General features: G+C 39.7%; 2 protein-coding genes and 1 pseudogene across 2 annotated transcripts; 1 reads left to right on the forward strand and 2 right to left on the reverse strand.

Moving 5' to 3' along the window:
• The first annotated feature begins 246 nt into the window (after window positions 1-246).
• LOC131800307 (kelch-like protein 28) lies at window positions 247-2729 on the forward strand. The gene is made up of 2 exons (XM_066164446.1): window positions 247-989; window positions 1073-2729. Exons 1-2 carry the CDS (start codon window positions 405-407, stop codon window positions 2312-2314), a joined length of 1827 nt encoding a protein of 608 aa, XP_066020543.1. The 5' UTR covers window positions 247-404; the 3' UTR covers window positions 2315-2729.
• Window positions 2728-22225, reverse strand: LOC131800291 (pre-mRNA-splicing factor ATP-dependent RNA helicase PRP16). The gene is given in 32 exon segments (XM_066164444.1): window positions 2728-3644; window positions 3762-3880; window positions 4295-4390; window positions 4982-5107; window positions 5937-6071; window positions 6277-6285; window positions 6287-6332; window positions 6804-6894; window positions 6897-6921; window positions 6924-6956; window positions 8021-8178; window positions 8181-8190; window positions 8634-8799; window positions 9113-9181; window positions 9901-9982; window positions 10413-10437; window positions 10440-10570; window positions 10797-10858; window positions 11305-11420; window positions 12136-12234; window positions 12756-12902; window positions 13445-13606; window positions 13813-13865; window positions 13868-13892; window positions 14372-14524; window positions 14733-14891; window positions 15306-15491; window positions 16501-16656; window positions 17318-17388; window positions 17794-17906; window positions 18601-18718; window positions 21397-22225. Coding segments are annotated over 32 exon segments (3687 nt in total). The 5' UTR covers window positions 22070-22225; the 3' UTR covers window positions 2728-3571.
• On the reverse strand, window positions 19660-21263 carry LOC136280020 (uncharacterized; annotated as a pseudogene).
• Window positions 22226-22248: the final 23 nt, after the last annotated feature.

A 22248-nucleotide genomic window follows, 5' to 3' on the forward strand; every position in this document is an offset into this window, starting at 1 on the left:
TCTCACCGGGTTCTAGCAAACTCACTTACAAGGTTGTTTTGAGCGTAGTAAGAATTGTAATTTATTATGAATATTTTAATTATCACCATGATTGTTAATATTATTTTTGTATCTAGTTTGCTTTACCATTTTTTTTAAAATCTAATATTTTTCTTTTAGTTGTGAACAGGACTTCGACTTCAAGATAAGAAGAGACGACCATGGCTGCAAACAGTAGTGGTTCCATTTTGTTCTCACGGTCGGTGAGAGGCTTCATGTCAGAGAAATTACTGAGGGCACCTTATAATTCCCTGAATGTTTTTTCACCAATTTACTAGTAATGTTCTTGCATTGTTCACGTAGAAAAATTAGTTTACTTCATGTGACTTACCCGGAGTCAGATCGAAAAACCACATTAATTGCACATGAGTCAGGTTAGGGGTGACTGTCACGGGTGTTTACCTCAATTTACATACTGCTCAACGTTCCGATTTCACTTCAAAGCCGGCAAGGAAATGTGTTCTACATCTGATAATCAAGGAGGCCGAACAATCGACGACAAATTTAGAGAAAGTCTTCTGCGATCTCTTAACGAACTGAGGCAAGCTTGCATTCTTTGTGACGTTCTCATTCGTGTTGACAAAACTTTGGAGTTTCCTGCTCACCGTTGTGTTTTGGCCGCAGGCAGCGTTTATTTTCAAGCTTTGTTCTCGGATGATTTTCGTGAGAGAAAGAGCGGCGTGGTGGAGCTGGAAGGTATATATGGCATGGAAAAAGTCCTTGAATTTCTCTATACGGGTGAGGTGGAGATAAATGAATCCAATGCTCAAGATTTAGTCATGGCTGCCGATTACCTGAATATTCCAGCCTTAAAATTGCATGCTGCTGTTGCGTTAGAAAAGTTCATCAACATCTCAAATTGTCTCTCCCTACAGAGGTTTTCCACTAAGTTCGACTGTGCTCTGTTGAAAGAATCGTGCACTTTCTTCACAAATCAAAACTATTCTATGGTAACAAAATCGGAAGCTTTAGATATATGAAAATTCACATATTTGCACTGCGGTGGAAAGATGAAATTAGAAGATCCTCGCAGCTAAGAACACTAAAATCGGAAGCGTTCAAAGAATTGAGTTTCGAGGCGCTCATTAGGTTACTCAAGAGTGACGAGCTTAATGTTCACAACGAAAGCGAAGTGCTCTGTTCTGCGCTCTCCTGGATAAGGTACGATCTTCAGTCGAGGGAGAAACTGCTTCTTGAAGTCCTAAAACATGTTCGGTTTCCGCTTATCCGCAAGGATTATTTGATCAACATTGTTAAGAGTGATGTGTTGCTTCGAAGTAACGCAGTCGAAGTGAACGTTTTACTGAAAACAATCAAACAAACTTCCTCGGCGTCAGAGAAATTTCGAGAGCTGCATGTGCCAAGAACTGGACCTCTCGAGACAGTGGTAGCATTGACAGGGGGAAGATCAGTGTCGAAGTATGGCTCAAACAACAGTGTTTTGGCGTACATACCGTTGCGTGACTCATGGGTAACGCTATCTAATCTTCACATTCCGCGACACGGTCACAGTGCTGCTGTCTGCCAAGGTTCTTTGTACTTAGTGGGAGGAGTATGTAGAAATGTCTTAGCTCATTCCCACGTGTGTCGATTTAGCCCTCTCAGGAATAAATGGTACTGCGATGTAGCGGATCTTCCTCACCCAGTTTCATTTGCTGCCGTTGTGTCATTAGATGAGAAGTTGTTTGTTATTGGCGGCAAAGACTGCTGCAATACGGCACTTCGTAGAACACAATGTTACAACCGAGAGCGCAATCAATGGCATTTTGTTGCAGACTTGAACTTACCACGTGACAGCCATTGTGCAACAGTATTAAATGATTCTATCTACGTCATCAGCGGAGACAAAGAGAATTTTAAAAGCTGCGAAAGATACGACTCGACGATTATGAGATGGAACCTTCTCCCGGACATGACCATGTCACGCAAACAACCTGCAGTTCATGCACTTCGCGGGAAAGTCTTGGTAGTTGGCGGTTATGCTGGTTCAAATTATAGCATGCACACAACCTGCGAGATCTTTGACCCTAAGAAGTTCCAGTGGAGCTTGGTACCTGGACTTGGTGTACCACGTGCGGAATGTGGAATCACGTGCGTGGCAGATCACGTGTATGTGTTTGGCGGGTCGAATGGCCGATCTATCTTAAACACGTTAGACAGTGTTGAGTGTTACAACGAAGAAGACAAGGAGTGGAGAAAAATCTCGGTTATACCAGAGACTATTGTCGCCCCCCAAGTGGCTGTTTTTAGGATGCCTAGAAAATATCTAACATGAAGTTGTTTTTAAACAAGATTGAAGATGGCCGCCGAATTAAGAAAAAAAATACACAGGTTATAAATTGGATGCAGACCAAATTTAAGATGTTCTCCTCAATTTTTACCTTCCTTCCCTTTTCCTTTAAGACAAAGTTTCCAAAACTGTTAACAATTATCCTTAGACTACTGTAAGTCATTGGAGTGTAAGAATGCTATGCTACTTTTAAAGCAATGCGAACATTTAGAAAGTGCACGTACAGCAGATGAACGATAAACGCTTACAGAGGTAAAGGCTTCCTGTAACTGTGATCTCTTATAGTACATATGCCTGTGCTCACCACAATAAGGTTCTCCGATCATTCCGTTTTACGCAAATATAGAAAAGCATAACACAGAGCAGGTAAAGACGAAATAAAGAGACAGTAAATCGAATAGTGCCAGCTGTACATTTATTTACAACTCTACAAAAAAGGTGCTCAGCATTCGCTCTGAAATGAGTCACTACCGTGTACAGAACATTCGGTTCTCACACGTTTGGACAAAAAACAGTAACCGTGGTTATCGCGATTCATCACAGTTTGAGATGTTTAATGGTGACTGTTACGAGTCTCATAAGAGAGTGAGAAGCGATCCCCTCTGACTTTAGTATCATAATTCATCCAGCTCACGTCTTGGAGTATAGAAATTGAATGGTTGTAACTTAAGAGTACTTGATCAAAAAAAATGCTGTCATTCTGTATTGGACAGGAAATTTAGGACTCCTATGAGTCTCATGAGAGCGAGAAGCGATCCCCTCTTTGAGTTCATTATCATAATTTATTCAGCTCATGTCTTGGAGTATAGAAATTGAGTATTTTATCAAAAAAGTGTTGTCGTTCTGTATTGGACAGGAAATTGATGTAGTGAGATTTGAAAAACGTAACATCATAATGTGATAACAGAGTGATATGTTTTCGATTGCTGTTGAAAAGTCATAACTCGTGGGGGAGTTGATCTCTTCAAATGGTGTAAAACTGACATTCCCAACGAGCAACGTCATTCTTTGAAAGAGTAGCTTCCCTCTCCACATCCCACCCCCTTTTCCTCCTCCTCCCCCCCCCCCATGCGTATGGGGGGGGGGGACATGCTTATGGGTTTTCCGGCTGTTCGGTTTGGGTTCATATACAGTTTATTTCCAACGTTAGCTTGACCAGTCCTTCGTAAAAATCTATGAAGACTCAAATTTCACCACTCTCTTTCCACAACTTCTTAGACGAACAAAATCTGTCGTTGGCCTTCAGAGTCCAAATCTGTAGGGCGTTCGGCGTGGAGTTGCAGGTGTTTTACGTCCTGGCGTAGCGATATGTGATCTATTATTGAAAGAGAGACAAAATAAAACAAGTATTGTATAGAAGCATTGTAGAATTGTGGCCTATTTCACTGATCTATAGATACGGCCAAATAGGAAGTTCATGATGTTTATTTACTTTACTGAAGGAGTTAGTTTGGCAAGCTTTTCCTCTTCTCGAGCTTTCATCTGCGCACTGGCAGCCGCCATTTCTTCTTCCATAGCCGATAAGTCTTCCCTGGCACGCTTTCGTTTCTCCTAGACAACACAAAGATAGTGAAGAAACGCTGTCAGAACCTCGACTACCGACATGTGTTATCACTATGTCGAAATCTTGTAGATAATGAAGAAAATACCATGTTTCCTTGGTAGTATGGCCCTGTGACATACACAGTTTATCAAAAATGAACTAAATAAAGTGAATAACGTCAGCATAACGTTGAACACAATAGTAAGAATGGTGAAACCAACTTTAATCGGGACGCGGGGGGATTGGATGATTGAAAAGTATGCACCCCTGATAGCAGATTCTACGAGTACTAAGAGGCATGATCGCAAGGAAAACAAAATTTATATTTTTGAATGATTTTGGGGCACCCGACTCTCTCTCTCTTGGCTCCACCGGCCCTGAAGATGCCGAAGTCCTGTTTAAAAAGCACTAAGCGAACTAACCAGCCTTGTCTTTGTGGATTCTTTCACTGTGTAAAACATAGGGCCCAGTTCTGCCAGCCAGTAGCCATCAACAGCTGTGACACATTGCATGTATTCCTGCGTTAAAGAGTTGAGAGAAAAATCCAAATAAGGTAGAACAAACATGCATGCACGCCTAAGAAATTAGCTAGCTGTACCATTGTGCACTCCTGACGATAGAGTCATTAGCATGTAAGAGAGGACTCCCTAAGTGGTCATTACATGATGATTACAAATGTTAGAACAAGATTGGAGCTGGCGTTTACATCCATAGTACCGACCCTCAGCCATGAGGTTGGGAACAGGCAAGCAATATCAAGAGAACTCCAATCAAACTTCGTAGCCCCAAAGTGCGCCAGAGTCAGAATCTCTCTCATGTTATAGGTATCACGTGACTACGCATCTGTCAGGAAATGCACCAGCCTAAGTTATCGTTAACCCTTTAACTCTCATTAGTGACCAAGACAGAATTTCTCCTTACAATATTAAAACAATATCAACCAGGTAAGTGATGAGAATAAAGAAAAAATATCGATTTGGAGATAATAAGTTGATCCAATACTAAATTCTCTGAACTGACATTATAAGAATTGTATGGTTGACAGTAAGGAGAATTACAAATCTGATGCGGGAGTTAATAACTACGTTACCGTGGGTTTGTCGTCTTACCTTAGAGGTCATAACAAGCTCATGATAAACAATATAGTCGGGTGTGTATCCCATACCAAACAGAGCACTAGTGGGGTGAAGATGACACGGCATTCCTGTTCTCATGTTGACGTATTCTCCAATGCCCTGCGACAAAAATGCAAATAATTAATATCAAAACGACTTCCGGTCCGCCGTTAAACCTCTGACGCAGCCTGTACTGTGTTCCTGTCATCTTTTTGGTTATTGATTTCCATCGTCGTTATTGGTCTTAATGACCGAAAAAGTACATACCATTATCTAAATTAGAATATTTCAGATCAAAATTACTGCGTCGTACGAATTGAAAAGAAGCTTATAAAACTCATCTCGGTTTGTGAGACCCCTAACATAAAACAACTTCCTACTATTTGTAGTCGTAACGAAATTCAGTAAACTCTTACTCGTCGAGACAGATTAACCCTTTATCTCCTAACATCAGTATCCATAATCTCCATACTATTCACTATACATTTCCCAAGGTGCTGACAAAGAGAATTTGTCTGATAATCAAGCGCTGCTTTAGTTGGTGATCATTTCCCCTATTCTCATTACCTTAATGTTTGATTCAATGGTGATATTGTAAGGAGAAATTAGATGCTAGTCACTCTGAAGGGTTGAAGGGTTAACAAGTCAAACTTGGGGTGATTTGAATCTATTAGAAAAGGAATGATTAAAGAGGGTAGTTTCTAAAACTGTGGTGCTGCGTTGGTGAGAGAGTATAACAAGGTAATTTGGTATTATCAAATGGGTCGATGACGTAAATTGGCCACCGTTAAGAGTTCCAAGCTGACATTTCGAGCGTTAGCCCTTCGTCAGAGATAAGGACGAAGGCTAACGCTTTGAAACTCATAAAGGTGGCCAATTTACGTTATCAACTCATTTGATAATACCAAATTACCAGGTATAGAGGTAAGTCCTTAATGTAACATGTTACCTTTAATCTGGCGGCTTGGTGAAAGTAAGAGGAACAGATACATTTTCTGATGATATCCCAATCGTTGCCGCACGACTTCAGCGGCATTTTCTGTTGGTTCATGATATCTTTCAATTGGCCACGTACTTCACGAACCTAAAATCCGGAAAAAAAAACCGTTATGAAAATCGGTTCATTTACAGAGACCATCTGATTAGTAAGTGCCACTTTTAACACGAAAAGCCATGACAAAGCACTGCGGCAATCTCTTTTATCGACTTGAAGTAAACCGGGACGCGAAGGTGTCTGTAGTCTACGCGTTTCAAAAGATAACAAAAAGACAACAACAAACCTCAATCACCTTACGCATCCGCTTTAATATGAATAAAGTGCTCATTGCACACTGGGGCTGAGTAGCGATTAAAGCAAACAAACAGAAACACAGGAAGTGTTTAGAATTGACATTGTGAGAGGACCAAAATGCGCAAAAGGCTTGTAAAACTTTTCTATATAAGCACTTTGACGGAGCATATGTGAGGGAAAACTTTATCGCGGTTAAATAATGCGAGTAGGAGTATTTCTTCTCCCGGTCCACTGCAGGTTAACACCAAAAATTAAAACAAATACCTCTTTAAGTTTCCTTGCTAGTTTTTCAGCACCTATTTACTCTCTTAGATGGATCTTGGCTTTGCGAGATCGAGGAAAGAGCTTTGTCCAAGAACATAACATAACAGAACCACGGCCAGTGCTCAAGCCCAGAACTTTCGCTGGAATTTAACAAGCCAAACCACTAAAACCACCGCATTTCCAATTGAAGGACTATGACAGCCACGAAAAAGCATTGGAATAACCGACAGATTTGTTAAATATACAAGCCGATGGACTCACTTGTTAGTCTTCCACTGTATGTATACATTAAGGTAAGTCAAGTGATCACTCTCGGGTACAGCGAATTTCTCCCTTGCAGCGTCCCTCTCCATTCTCGTCCTTTTGGACGGAAAAAAAAAAATGGCAGGGAACTGACAGCATAGACACGATGATCTGTCAAGAGGTGGAAGAACATCGCTGGGCGGAAAAATTTTAGTACATTGTAACGAGACACTAGAAAAAGTGTCATCTAAGGTAAGGTGGTTTTATCATGAAGAACCAGGACAAAATATACGGTCAACAGTAAAGAGAAGAGATAGAAGAAACCCCGTAAATGTGTTGGTGAGCACTCTCGATAGGTTTCTGTGCGTTGCTTCGAGATGAAACACAAGCCTGATTTAGCTGTCACACCATAGATCTAAACTAGGAACTGCCAACACCATCTGAAAAATGCCAGCTAGACCAAGTCGTATTTTTTAAAAGATTTTTGGTTGCCAAACATACGGATGAACCACCAATTCTTCTCGCCTAATGGAATTACATCCAAAGACAACACCTGATTACCCTACGAAAACTGACACTCAATCCGAAATGGCAGAACAAGGTTTCTGCCTCAGCTCATGCTCACCCCTTTGACCCGTATTTAAGAGTGAATTGCATTCCAATTTCTCCGTACCAATATCACCCCTAAATCAAAAAAACGTAAGGTCACGAGAATAAAGGGAAATGATCACCAACTAAAGACAGCTCTTGATTGTTAAACAAATTCTCCTTGTGCAGCACCGTACGAAAGGCTAAGAAAAAAATTATGGAGAATACGCGTACTGATGTCAGGTTGTAAAGGGTTTTACCATTTATCACATCAATTTTCATTATTCTTCACAGGTGATCTCTCTACATTTCCTGTCGTAATGACAAGGAGGATTTGTTTGAAAATCAGGAAGCTTCTTAAATAAAGTGATGATTTCCATTATTCTTGTGGACCTCTGTATTTGAGTTGAGAGTCATACTGAAGGGAAAAATTAGAAGCCAGTCGCCCTCAGGAGGTTTAAAGGATTAAACACATTTTTTTGAGCAGAAAACATCTCTCGGGCACGGAGAAAAAGCAAGTACCTGGTTATAATGAGAAAACGTTTCGCAAGCTTTGAGGCTTTTCCCGTAAAGTTTAAAAGATAAACTGCAAGCTGACTCATTTATTGCGACACCGTAAAGTTAACATCACAAAGTATAACACTTACAAGCGACTCGTCACTGCACTCCATATCCACAGCGATGATCAAACAACTTGGACAGGGCGGTGGTCCAGAGGGCAAACTCAATCACATCTGACGCCCCAGAGGAGTGAGACTCCTGGTGTTGTCCAGCGCGCCAAGAAATCCACAGTGGTACATGGAGGTAAGATGTTGTCCTATAATGAACAAGGAGCCAACGTCAGTTTAATTTGAAAAATAAACATATTTGAGGGAAAGTATTACATTGGAAAAAGCAAACACCGTTAAAAAAAAAAGGTCTTGTGACTCTTTCTATCGAAGCTTTATCGTTATTCCCTTAGCATTAAGCGACGTAACAGTGATTGCATACTCTCCCAGAACGGGATTCAAGTACGAAGCAAGTTTGTGAACCCCTGACCAGATTTCCCCGAAAAGTTTTCCAGTAACTAAAACCAATTTGTTTTCTGGGAGGTAGAGAGAGGGCGGGGGGTTGGAGTATGAGTTATCGTGTCGTACCCCTTAAGCGACACAAAATGACCCGGCCAAGACTCGAACCTGCACCTTTCGATTTAGGAATCCTGATGAAAAAGGGAAAACTCCCAGAGATGGTTTTTATTTTTTCTTCCGTTTATCCATTTACCTGTGGCGGAGGATCCATAAAGTGAAACTCCAGCAGATTTTGAACACCTAAGGACTTGAGGAAAGCAGCACGACATTGAAAGGTTTGTTCGTTGGCATTTCTGGTGACGGTGGACACAAGTAGCTCGTTTTTGTAGGAACTCTCCGTGAAAAGACGAAAGCAATGGCTGAAAAATAAAAGTTTACCCCCATGGGGTTTTTCAAAAAAACAACTATTATATTTTGTATAGAGCTAAAAGAGAGTCCCCGTTTTTCACCTGAACAATACCGCCCAAAGCATTTCTAAGAAAAACCGTAACCAACTTGCCGTTCATTTGCGTTATCTTCAAGCACCCTAATTTATACTAATTTAGTAGTCCTCTTAGATGTTTACTTATAAAAGAAAAAGTAAATGTCAGAGGTAATCTTTCACATTGAAGGTCAATTTGAAGGCGGTGAACTGAATCAGTGTCAAACTCAAACTCAGGTGTTCAAACTCACCCCAGGCCCTGTTATGCGGCTCGACCAGATCTCTGATTGGCATTGGCCTGCAAGTAAATGATTAAGACACTAGGTCATAAAGTATTTAACAAGGAATTTGTTTCACAGAAGCTCTAAGCTTGCAAATTTCCGCTTTTAAAGAATAAAATCCATGAACAGGTTCAAAAATTAGAGTTCCAACAAGCCACCTAGGAGCTGGTCACTGTGTGGTTCGAAATAAACCCTTGAAGTGATGAATAAACGGTTGTGAATATATGAAAGTCATATATTTGAACTGCGGATAAAGACTACCGCTTAAGTAGTGTTCATAACTGCGAAGATCGCTTTCATATTCACGTCTTTATCCGCAGTTCAAAGCTCCCAGTTGGCTTGTTAGCTCAGTTGGTAGAGCACTGCACCGGTATCGCAGAGGTCATGGGTTCAAATCCCGTACAGGCCTGAATTTTTTTCAGGCCTTCTTTCACTACTGCTTCAGTAGTGTCATAACTGCGAAAATCGCTTTCATATTCAAGTTTTTATATTAAGACATTTCACAGGAAAAATGCTCCATCATCAACAATACTGATCCGAGAGAGATGTTTTTCGTCTTTCACGAGAGTGGGACAAAGGAAAAATAGTCTCGTGGCTCAGTGGTAACGCATCAGAGCGCAGAATCCGCACGTCTGAGGTTCGGATCCTCCTGGGCACTCAGAATTTTTCTATGCCTCACGCTCATGACAAAACTTACCATGTCTCTTATTCTATTTACAAATACTGATCAGTATGTACCTGGCTGCATGTAGATAAACTTGCAAGCGTCCATACCAATCTTGGGATTGAAAACCTTGAGCTTGCAGTAGCCAGAGTCAATTACAAACATAATTCCGTCAACTAAAAAAAATACAGGGGATTTCATAATTATTGCAAAAGTGAACAGAACTCAACAACAAAAGACAGGACGGGATCTTATGCGAGCATGGCTACGCCTCTTAACATTCTTTCTCATGGTAGGATGCTGGCGCATGCGTGAATCAGTGAATTTCATGTTGTAGATAAGGTTAATAACAACATCCTAAACTAGGGGAGGGGTGATATTGTAGAGAAGTTATCGAAAGCAGATAATCTCACCTTTCCACTCACTAATAAAGAGGACATTGAAACTTCTCTGGTTGTCTACTGTTTCCAAAACTTACACAATCTAACTACATCAACACAAGCGCCCTCGCACTCGTAATGGTGTAAATAAATTTAAACATCAAGAGCTATAAAACTGTGCCCTTCCGTCATATGCGAGCTGGTAGAAAACTAATTATCGCAAGACCTGTAAGCGACGTTTTCCGCAATGTTCCGTTGCCACGATACACTTCCTGGACACCGTCCGGCGCCTTCTGAAATATCTTGGCTGCAAATCGGATGGTAGCTGTGAGTAGATAGGTAACACAGCCAATGGTGGAGTTTCGTCTAACTCGTTTAGACGTTCTGAAAGAGTGAAGAGACATACATTCCCTTCATTCCGAGCGTACCATCAAATGCACTACATTTTTCCAGTCTTTCATGCGTTCAAACGGTTCATAACTGAGTGTCTATAGAACAGAATTCAAACCAAATGCAACCACCAATTTGTCTGAGGACGGCAGCAGGAGAGACAGGAGAAAAAAGTTTGCAAGTCCCCCTGCCTCAGAATCATAAAATTCATTTCACTCACCTGTGATAAGATCACAAGTAACCTCGATGTCTTCTTGACCAGGCATGAAGACTAAATGTCCCCTGAAGTGTATCAAGGGAAGCAAGAATTAAACCGACAAAAGAAAAAAATACGGTAAGTGATACCACAAAACAATATCTATTATGAAATACGATGATTTGATTTGTAGCAGAAATTCAGTTCACAGGATGCGAACGGCGAGTAGAATGTAGGGCTCCCAAGTCGATTTGCATTCGCAATAAACTATGCATTTGAGCCATGAACGGACTTAGAGGGAAAATAAAAACAACAAACAAGAACAAAATGCAAAGTGCATTCTATTGGACAATGAAAAATATGGATTGTTAAGGATCTCACATGGTTCTCTCTAGATGTCGCATATGGTCATGCAAAATCTATCAGGCGTTGTTAAATACCAAACTTTATTTCATGTGTTAGAGCAAGTGATGAGAATGTTTAACTTTAGGAGCAAGGGTAAAAAACCTTAGTAAGACCATAAGTTCAACACGAACCTTTCGCCGGCGTAAGATGAATCTGCAAAGCCTGCTTCACAGCGCCATCCACGTAATCTTCGACAACATTCTTGCTGAAAAGTATGTCCACAGGAAAAGTTCGACCTGGAATCTGAAAATGAATAGAGAGTTAGTTAAGAGTAGTTTTCGATGGCTGTCGAAAAATCCCAAAACCAAAACTATCACAGCGGCTAATCATGACAAAGGTTGACATTAACATTAGCCATCAAGCGCTCCAAGAAAACGTTGGTGACCGAGTCATGGTATACGACTGGTTTTCGTTTTACGTCTGATGGCTTAAGACGGCGTCTTATCACATCATGATGACCCGAGCTCTTTGCGATTATCCACGAAAAAGCCAAAAGAGAGGACGAATCGCGTTAAAAAACACGAACAATCCCCGGCTGTTGTGAATTCCGGGACTAGACTCCGGATCCAGAGATTCAGATTTTGATCCTGGGCGAGTCACTTAACCCTTTAACCCCTAAGAGTGACTAGCATCTAATTTCTCCTTACAATATCACCCTGAATCATGCAGTAAGGTCACGAGAATAAAGAAAATTATCAGCAGCTAAAGAAGTTGTTAATTGTTACACAAATTGTCCTTGTCAACACCTTAGGAATGTATAGAGAACAGTATGGAAAATACCTTTACTGATGCAAGGGTGTAAAGGTTGACCATCCCTGTGCCTCTATACACCCAGGAATATAAACTGGTACCGGTAAACTCTCACGAAAATTCACAAATAACTGCAGGAGGACTAACAAAATTCTTTGTAGCTTTATGCTACCGAAAACGGGATAAGCATCTGTTGAAGTCTCCGTACCTGAAATGTAGGAACATTCCCGAAGAAGTCGGCGAATTTTTTAGCGTCCATGGTTGCAGAGGTAACAATCAGTTTCATATCCCTTCGGCGAGAAATGACCTGAGAAAAGAAAGAAAAACCGTTGCTCAATCCAGGTACGAATATAAATAAAGTTTTTCAAAATATATCCATAGAAGATAACATTCATAGAATCAGTTAACAGAAACAAAACTAGCTAAAGGAAATTGGAGCATGCGTAGTAACGAATCATTTACATTGATGTCAACGTAAACAGGCAGGCAGACAAACAGGCACCACACATCACATTGTGAAAACATTTGGGAGATCTTTGAGTTACATCAGGAGTTGCTAAGCCGATAAACTGGACTATTCTCTTTATCTATACGCTTGATAATTTTCCGTATTTAGTCCATTAAGCGCCAACCTCGAATAACCAACCACTCGCTAAAAGGTCCAAATATTTAATAAGCGCTCAGGGCGCTTAATCTTAAAAAAAACGGTATATCAATGGAGAGGAGACGTTACACGTTCGTCACTTTTGGGACAGATGGTTAATAATTGCCAGGGTGAAAGCATAATCCGGGAAGGCGAATAGTTATCTACAGAATGTAACATCTCACCTCTCTAAGAAGACCAAAGAGGACATCTGTGTTCAGCGACCGTTCGTGCGCCTCGTCCATGATAATGACGCTGTAATGATCAAGATCTGACTCACGGAGAGACTCTCGCAAAAGAATACCATCTGTCATGTACTTGATCATTGTGCGCTGCAAGAAACAACCGACAGTTGAGATGGTCAGTTACAAGTAAAATGATTCCCCATGACCAACCCAACCATGCCCAGTTAACGGACTGGAAATAACTACGAAAATAAACGAAAACTTCCTTTTAACCTTTAACCTCTAAGAGTGACTAGTATCTAATTTCTCCCTACAGTATCAGCCCTGACTTAAACATCACGATCATGAGAATGAAGAAAATGATCGCCAACAAAAGAATGTCGTGATTGTTAGACAAACTCCATTGGTCAGTAACATGAAAAATACATAGAGAACAGTATGACGAATATATATATACTAGTGTTAGCGTATTATAACAAGATTTTAAAAAACTTACGCACTTAAGTCATCATTTGCGCTGGAAGAGGATGCGCGTTTGACACGCAGTCCTTAAGTTGTATATTACAATAACCATCCTAAGTTAATTATAAAGAGAACATTACCTCTGGTCGCCAATTCACATAACTCAGTTCACATAAAAAACTCCACGCTAAACACTGATACATTGAGTGTAAACAAGTTTTCCTCACCTCGGAAGTGACATCCTCAAACCGAATGGCGTAGCCAACTTCCTCACCAAGTCTGCAGCCAAACTCTTCACTGACGCGCTTAGCAACTGACATAGCAGCCACTCGACGAGGCTGTGTGCAACCAATCATTCCATAATTTGTGTATCCATCCTCATGCATGTACTAGAAGAAAAAAATGTAGGATTGCTTCACATGAATAAGTTATTGAAGCAGCAACAACAACAACAACCGAGAGTAACATACACCTCACTGTGCAGCCATAGCGATGACAAAGGGAGACGTATTTGTCGTGGTACAGCAGACGTGAACTCGTTAAGTACCTCACAACAGCGCTGTTTTCGCGTCGAGCGATTCACGTTTTTTCTTACCTGAGTAAGCTGTGTTGTTTTTCCAGAACCTGTTTCACCAACCACAATAACACCTGATTGTCTCTTACGATGTTCAGAAGCTGCAAAGAACAGGTACAGTAGTTTTAAACCGGATTAAAAGCACAAATTCACACACGCAACGTGAGTTCTACATATCATGTACTTATTACAAAGTGGAAGGGCTAAATGGCGCTGGTCGGTACGTCTTGACCTACAATAAGTAAGCATTTCATCACATGACTGCCGTTTTATCTCCTTCTTCCTTTTTTCTTACGTTTTTTTTTTCTACCATGCATCTTGCGAGGCAGACGGCTGAGTTGTACAGCTTTTTCTAACACTGCTCGCGCCTTCGAGCGCGGCCCTCGCATTAGAATTATTTTGTTCAAAATAATTTTCAATAAAACCGCATCCAGGCCCGTACGGTTCAGCTGGAAAATAAACGAATACGACGGCTCCAAATTCCTGTTCAAATGCACAAAATTTAACAAAAAAGACACTACATATCATTTATTTACATATCGTAGTGATGTTTCACAGATTGACATGGCTTCCTACGTACCTCTTCTCGAATCGCAAATATGGGCAAATACTCTCTTTGTTCCTTGATTGATTTCTTCGCAGCAAACTCGCTGCTGGCTTCATTTTTATCCCTCATATGTTCAGCAAACTTCTGATTATCTTTGTAATCTTCCTCCTCGTCTTGTTTTGTATCCTTGAAGACAAAGAAAAATAGTTACTTTTACTTTACTAACTTCGTGAAGTTTGTAAGAAGTTGTAATAAATTGTGAGTAAACTTAGATGAAACAAACGCCGCACAAGAAAACCAACATTTCTTTAAAGCTCTTTTTTTTTCTTTTTCAATAACAAATTTCTTACATGAAATGTTCTTAAACAAAGTCGAAATTCAAATTCCAACATACTTCATCTTCCTCCTGTTTAACACCAAGAATGTTGCCAAGTTTTGTTCCCGCCAGTTCCCAGTGTTTGTGTTGTGACTTCTGTCGTTCTTTCTGTTCTCGGTGAACACGTACAACATGACAACCTTTTCTTGAAATCATAGCCATGTCTGAAGTGGAATCCTGCAAAGAAGACGAGGTTGGTAAGGTACCGTAATGATTCGATTTAGTGCCCCGGGTGCTTATTTACTTTGGTTACCTAAAGGGAGGGCGCTTTTTCGAAAAATATCTCCTATAAGGAACAGGGCGCTTATTCTATTTCGAGAAACAGTAGAACGTGCGAAACAAAGCTCTGAAGTCCATTCGAAAAAGATCAGAAAGCTGGAAGACGGACCGGTTTTCCCTAGATCCTTCCTATTTCGAGGGAGCGCTCATTGGAAGGAAGGCACCAAATCGAACCATTACGGTATTTATATTATCTCTAGGTTCAAATCGAGGAGAAGATTTCAATTCGACAAAACTTTTGAATTAAGCGGGCCACAGTACGGCCCGCTGAACTGACCAATCATAGTGTACGTACTAACTATAGCATAATACCTTGACTGGAATGACCGGTTCTGGTTGCTTTGTGAAGACAATGCGTCCATCAAGAAAAGGCGGCACTATGTTATGCACCAACAGGTGGACTTTGGCTTCTTGATCATCTTCAAAGTCTTCATCAACATCTAACTTCTGCACCACACCACTTGTCAACATCCTGTTGGTCTCCCAGAGGTCATTATCCTGAATAAAAATGGTTTTAATTGGAATGTTATTAAACACATTCAGATGGTAAGTAAATGAATGTACACCAAACATACAGCCTTTCACTGACACCTCTTCCATTAATAAGTCACAAACTACAAATCCTCAGAGGTATGGCTGGGGATATCTTAAGAAGCATCATACACTTTCATTGAAGACTTGTTGATGACTGGAATTCTGACCAACCTGCTTTGTGGGATGTATGCTAATGAACTTTAAGAGCCAATATTATAGGAAAAATCTTTTTTCACGATCATGAGTTATGAAAATGCTACTTTTGAATCTACAATTACTACAATAAAGTTAGAATGAAGTTAACTCTGTAGGACCTAAGTAGCATTTGACCCTTTGGCATCTAACTTCTCCTTACAATATCACACTGCAATCATACATTAAGGTCATGAGAATAAAGGAAATGGTCACCAATTAAAGAAACTCTTGATTGTTAAACAAATTCTCCTTGTCAGTGACTTAGGAAATGTATGGAGAACAGTATGGAGAATATGTAAACTGATGGTTAAACAAATTCTCCTTGTCAGTGACTTAGGAAATGTATGAAGAACAGTATGGAGAATATGTAAACTGATGGTTAAACAAATTCTCCTTGTCAGTGACTTAGGAAATGCATGAAGAACAGTATGGAGAATATGTAAACTGATGGTTAAACAAATTCTCCTAGTCAGTGACTTAGGAAATGTATGAAGAACAGTATGGAGAATATGTAAACTGATGGTTAAACAAATTCTCCTTGTCAGCGACTTAGGAAATGTATGAAGAACAGTATGGAGAATATGTAAACTGATGGTTAAACAAATTCTCCTTGTCAGTGACTTAGGAAATGTATGAAGAACAGTATGGAGAATATGTAAACTGATGTTAGGGTGTAAAGGGTTAACACTTTAGACACCAGCTAAAATTGCACTTGCTACTACACATGATAAACACTTTTAGATTTCCTCTGCTGCACTAAAACATGTCCACATTTCACCTTGTTTATTTGCCTCTGTTGTGCTGACATCTTCTTAACTGCTTTCTTGGCCATGTTTTCCTCTTTTTTCTTGGTGTATTCATCACTGACGTCAGCAAAAGGGTTATGTGTTTCATCATAACCAGAGTCCATATCATACCAAGCTCGGTCCAGCCTCTGTAAAATAATATACAGTAATTCACTTTTCATCATGTTTTTTCTACCTAGCCAGCTGTACAAGCAACTCTTTGTTTGAAATTTTTCTCCAAATACCCTGCCTTTGAAGATCAAAGCCGCCATCTTTGATTTTTACACCAGCAGAAAACTGGGGAAAGTACTCATGACATTGACATGATGACATTGCCCCACCCCCTCCCCTCTCCTTCCTTTTGGCTGGCTCATCCCTTTGTACCAAAGGGATGAGCCTTTTTACCAAAGGGATGAGCCAGCCAAAGGAAGGAGAGGGGAGAGGGGAAGGCAATGTCATCTTGCCATTCCCCATCCCCTTCTCCCACCATCCTTTCTTATCTTATACCAAACACGGCCAGTCAAAGAAACAATTACGCCTTGATAAGACAACAGCACAACAGGCCAAAATCTTATTAACCCTTTAACTTCCATAAGTGACCAAGACATGGTTTCTCCTTACAATAACAATAACAAGTGAAGCAGACAAGTGATGAGAATAATCAAAAATATCAATTAGGGGATCATTAGTTGATCCAATACCAAATTCTCCAAACTTGCATCATAATAATAGTGTGGCAGACACTGAGGAGAATTACTAATGAGATATTGGGAGTGAAACAGTTTTCTGTGCTAATGGCTCATTAATCACCTTTTGTTCTTCTTCCCATTCCTCCTTGTCAACTTCAGAAGGAAATCGCGATTCCTTGTCATCTTCAGAACCTGCATGTTTCATTTTTATGTATCAGTCAACCAATGATTTGTTTAAGTTAATACAATTTTGAACTGCTTAACATCATCAGATAACCTATGTCAAGAAAGTAACATCTTGATCAAAGACTTCCTGATATAAACAAGAACCTGCCACAATGTGACTATTCTGTCACAATAACTACTTGGTTTAACCATAAATTTAAGTATTTTTGAAGGAAATATGTGGGTTATAAATATTAAATTTTTAATCTAATGACAGATTAGTCTATCAAGATAATTACAAATGAGAGGGCAAAACCTAAATTAATGCTACTAAATTAATTTATTCTACTTTATTCCACAGATTTGGCATGATGAGGTCTTTTCATAACATACTCCTTGTTATAACATTGCTATATTGTAATTTTGTCTCACGTTTTCCTTTGGAGAATCTAGGAGTAGCTCCAGTGCTACGGCGATCATCTTCCCAAACATTGTATTTATGTGTAGGGGTGAAGCGAGGAGTGTCATCTATTCTTCGATGGGATCTGTAGGGCAGTAAATTATTCCACTTATTTTTATAAATGCTAGGACTTTACAGAATAAATCCATTGATTGAAAAACACTTATAAGTGCTCCTTTACAAGGAAGCAACAAATTAAGGGACTGTAAAAGACACAAACTCTAACAGAACTGCAGGTAATGATAGTAAAATCTCTGTATCAGTCTGAGATACAAAGATAATAAGGAGGTTATAAGTGAAATGATGAACCCCAACAGCTGCTGGGAGAAGGATAATCTGTCTTATGCTCCCTTACTGCCCCACCCCCCTTGCCTCCTGCACAAACAAAACAGCAAAAACAACCATAACTGACTTTCTTTGTTGTTTTCTCAAGCAAGAAATGTAATTTTCAAGGTGCATCCCTCCAGCAAAAGGGGGAAATTAGAACCAGCAAACTTTCAGGGACACCTGACTCCTAAAAACCTTTACACTCTAACATCAGTATGCATATTCTCTACATTGTTCTCTATACATGTCCAAAGGTGCTGATAAGGAGAATTTTTAAAACAATTGAGAACTCCTTTTGGTCAGCAATGGTTTCCTTTATTCTCATAACCTTTATGTGTCAGACACCTGACTCCTAAATAATGATCCTGGTTTGTACAATCTTTGTACGTAAACTATCTGGGAAAATGAAGACCAATCGGGTACTGATAGGAACACTTCACAGTTTTCGTTACCTTCTTTCACTTTTCATGTCTTCATACACTGATCTGCTGGGAGATGGCATTTCCCATTTAGCTCTGCTGGGTGTGGCATCTTCATCATCCCAACTGCTCCGTGAAGGAGTTCTTATGTCTGTCAACAAAACATAACTACATGTAAGACAGGAATAAATCTTTTGCAAGGTCTTACAGAGAACACAAAGATAAGAGACAACCATCAAGAGAACAATATAATGCGACATCAATGCAATTTTTTGGTGTACTAAAATACATCAACAATAGGCAATTATATGAATTTATCCACAGACATTATCTGTTCCTAGAAGTGATCAGTTTTTTGGGAACAAATTTTGCAAAAAAATTCAGAGCTTTTTGGAACAAGTAACTCACAAGGACAAATAAATTATAACATTTTTCCCAACCAAATGGTATCTAGTGAGCTTATTATCAATCAAATAGTTTGCAGAAGGCAGGAAAATTTGTTTGCAGCGTCAAAGCTGCTTCAACATGGAAAATGTTGAATGCTCTACCACCTCCAATTTACTTTTACCCAAGATTTTAATCATATTGGATGTGAGGTTTTAAAATTGTGGAATACCATGCAGAGAATATCAAATGTTCCCAGTTTTAGCTAAGGCATGCATTTATACCAGCAATGTACCATGGATTTTAAAGAGGAATATTTTTGTGTGTGGTACTTTATTGTCCTCCCATGTGCCTAAGCTTCAAAGGGTTTCAAAGTGTGACTGGCAGATTATTCTATGGGGGGAAATTTATATTTAATATATCTAGTGATAGAGGTTACGAGGACAAATCTGAATAAGGGCAGAAGGCCTGGTTTGGAATGTAGAAGGGTTTCAGAATAAACCCTTAAAAAATAGAATAAAGGGGGAAAGTTTCTAAAGAAATTGTGGTGCTGTGTCAGTGAGAGAGTATAGTAAGGTAATTTAGTATTATTAATTGAGTTGATAACATAAATTGGCCACCATAAAGAGTTTAAAAGCTGACATTTCGAGTTTTTGTTGTAGCAATTGTGGGTTGCATGAGTCTTTATATGCAGAAAATGGAGCTATGCTATGAGTGGGAATATAGCAATGATAAAACAAGAATAAATTGGTTGAATGAAAAGGGCTTGTTGATACTGTGGTGATTAAGAGTGCCTATTTGAAAGATAAATTTTTTTTCTAAAGTTTTGCTGCCTTCCGAACTGCCCAGATGTAGGGTAAGGCAGCAAACTGCCATATGTTGCTTAGAATGGTAAGGGAGATTTAAGTGTCTAATGACTGGATGCGTTCTTGTCATTTCTTTCTACATTGCAAAAGTGTTCTTGAAATTAGTCACCTAGTTGTCTTCCTGTTTCACCGATGTATAACTTTTTTGATAAGTGTAAGTTTAGGTGCATGTGAAGTAATCAGTGATCTTAATGGATCTCTTGGATCCCAACATTTTTTCTATGTTGTAAATGAAAGGACAAGTTTTGCATTGTGAGAGAGCATGTTTGAAATTTCTACGTTGGTCACTGGTTTGAAATGAACTTCTGACCAAAGAGTTCCCAATGTTTTTGTTGTGTTTGAATGAGATAAGTAGAGGTTGCAAAAAGATAGTACCAGTCTCTGAGTTGTTTTGAAGAACTGAAGAAACTTAGAGATTTTCTGAATGATAGATTTAACTGAGTGGTTTTGAGGGTGAAATGTGGGAGTGAATTGAAAGCAATCAGTGTTTTCCTTCTGAACAATTTGTAGTGCTGTCAATCAATTTGTTAAGCACTGTGGTGACCCACTTGAACAACAGGAACAGGATACCCATGTTTGTCAAAAAACTGGCACATTGCCTCGGATTTTCTGGAAAAATAAGAGTCAACACTACCTAAACTACAAAGTCTGAGAAACTTTGGGAAATAGGTATAGAATTCTTGACATGTGATGGATGCAAGGATGAATAAAGCAAGTACCTATGTGAATCTGTAGGTTTGTAGTAAACACTAGTGCATAGACTGTTGCCTTATTTTGAAATTTTAATGTCTAGAAAAGCCAAAGAAGAGTCAGAGATTTCCTAGTTATATTTCAGTGCTGAGTCAAAGGAGTTGCTGCAAGTTAAAAATTGAGTGAGCTCCTTTCTGGTAGAGGAGGTAGCATTGATGCAGTTGTCAATGTAGCAACTGTAGAGTTCAGGTTTGGGGCCATTGTATTGACTGAAAAATTGGTGTTCAATAAAGCCCAGGAAAAGATTGGCATAGCTGGCTCCCATTTGGTCTCCATGGCTATACCATTGGTTTGTGTGTATTAGTTACCACTGAATGAAAAGCAATTGAGTGTTAGGACTAGTTCGACTAATGGAGTAGTGTTTCTAGGTTCCTTACCAGTACCTTGATTACAAAGATGTTTTAGGGCCTGGAGACCTCCATCATTGGGAAAGTTAGTATAAAGAGATGTAATATCCATAGTGAAAACAAGTTTGTTTCGGCCAAAGAAATTAAACTCACAAAAAATTTCAAGCATGTGCTGGCTGTCCTTAATGTATGATGATGAGGTTTTGACGATAGGTGATATAATTTTGTTCAAATAGCTGGAAATAAGTTTGGTGGGACAACTGCAGGCAGAGAAGATGAGTCGACCTGAGTTGTTAGGTTTGTGGATTTTAGGTAAAAAGTAAATACACGAAGTTCTAGGAAGGATCATTGTAACTATGTCTTTGTGTTTTTTAGACTTTATGAGTGCTGAAAAGACATTACCAACTTACTTGATAATACTAATTTATCAATTATCCTTGAAAAAAAGGCTATCAAATCAACTGCAAAAAAGATACGGTTACCTTTTGATTTGTGTCTAGGAGTATAACCTTCATCTCTTGACCGACTACTTCTGTATGGCGTCTCTTCCCAGTCACTGCGGCTCGATCTTGGCTCTTTAAAATAATTTTCCCTTCCATCCCTGTGGTACTCTCGAGAACTTCGACTACTTTGCTGTCTTTTTTCATACCTTCTTCTTTCTCTATCATCGTTTTTATCTCTTCTTTCTTTTCTATAATCTTTTTCTCTGTCCTTTGGCCTAGATTGAGCATACAAACCACCTTTTCTGGAGTCACGATCTCTTTCGAGTCTCTGGAGCTGTTTTTCTCTTATATCTGCATTAACACCTCCAGTGTGTGAAGGGGTTTCAGCCAATCCAGATCTATAATGTCGTGATTTCGACTTAAATCCTTTACTTCCAGCGCTGATTCGCGCTTCTCCCGTGAACTCCGATTCGTCCCAATCTTCGTCGCGATATGAAGAAAGAGCTTTGATCTTCTTCGTCTCCTCGCCATCCTCCTCCAATTTTCGCTTTCTTTTCTCCTCAGCGAGCTTTTGTAGCCCTAATACGCTTTTCTTGGGGGATTGAGACGCTCTGTTGCTGTTTCCTTTTAATATCAAGCCACCGACAACAGAATGAACTTGTGTTCCCTCCAGTCGGTCTGATGGAGAGTCGTCAAATCCTATGTTTGCCATGACAGGGTTACTTCCCTAGGAATAAACTAACTAATCGTTGAAATACTTTAATCAGGTTCCATGCAGACTTTGTAGTTTGGCGATCATCCGTGAAAAGGCAAACAATTTCCATCAAAAGAACTTCTTGCATGAAACTTGGGCCGCCATTTTATATCATTTTCGCCTCCAGATCCCGTGAG

Source organism: Pocillopora verrucosa, chromosome 3, assembly GCF_036669915.1.
Source record: "Pocillopora verrucosa isolate sample1 chromosome 3, ASM3666991v2, whole genome shotgun sequence".
NCBI lineage: Eukaryota > Metazoa > Cnidaria > Anthozoa > Scleractinia > Pocilloporidae > Pocillopora > Pocillopora verrucosa.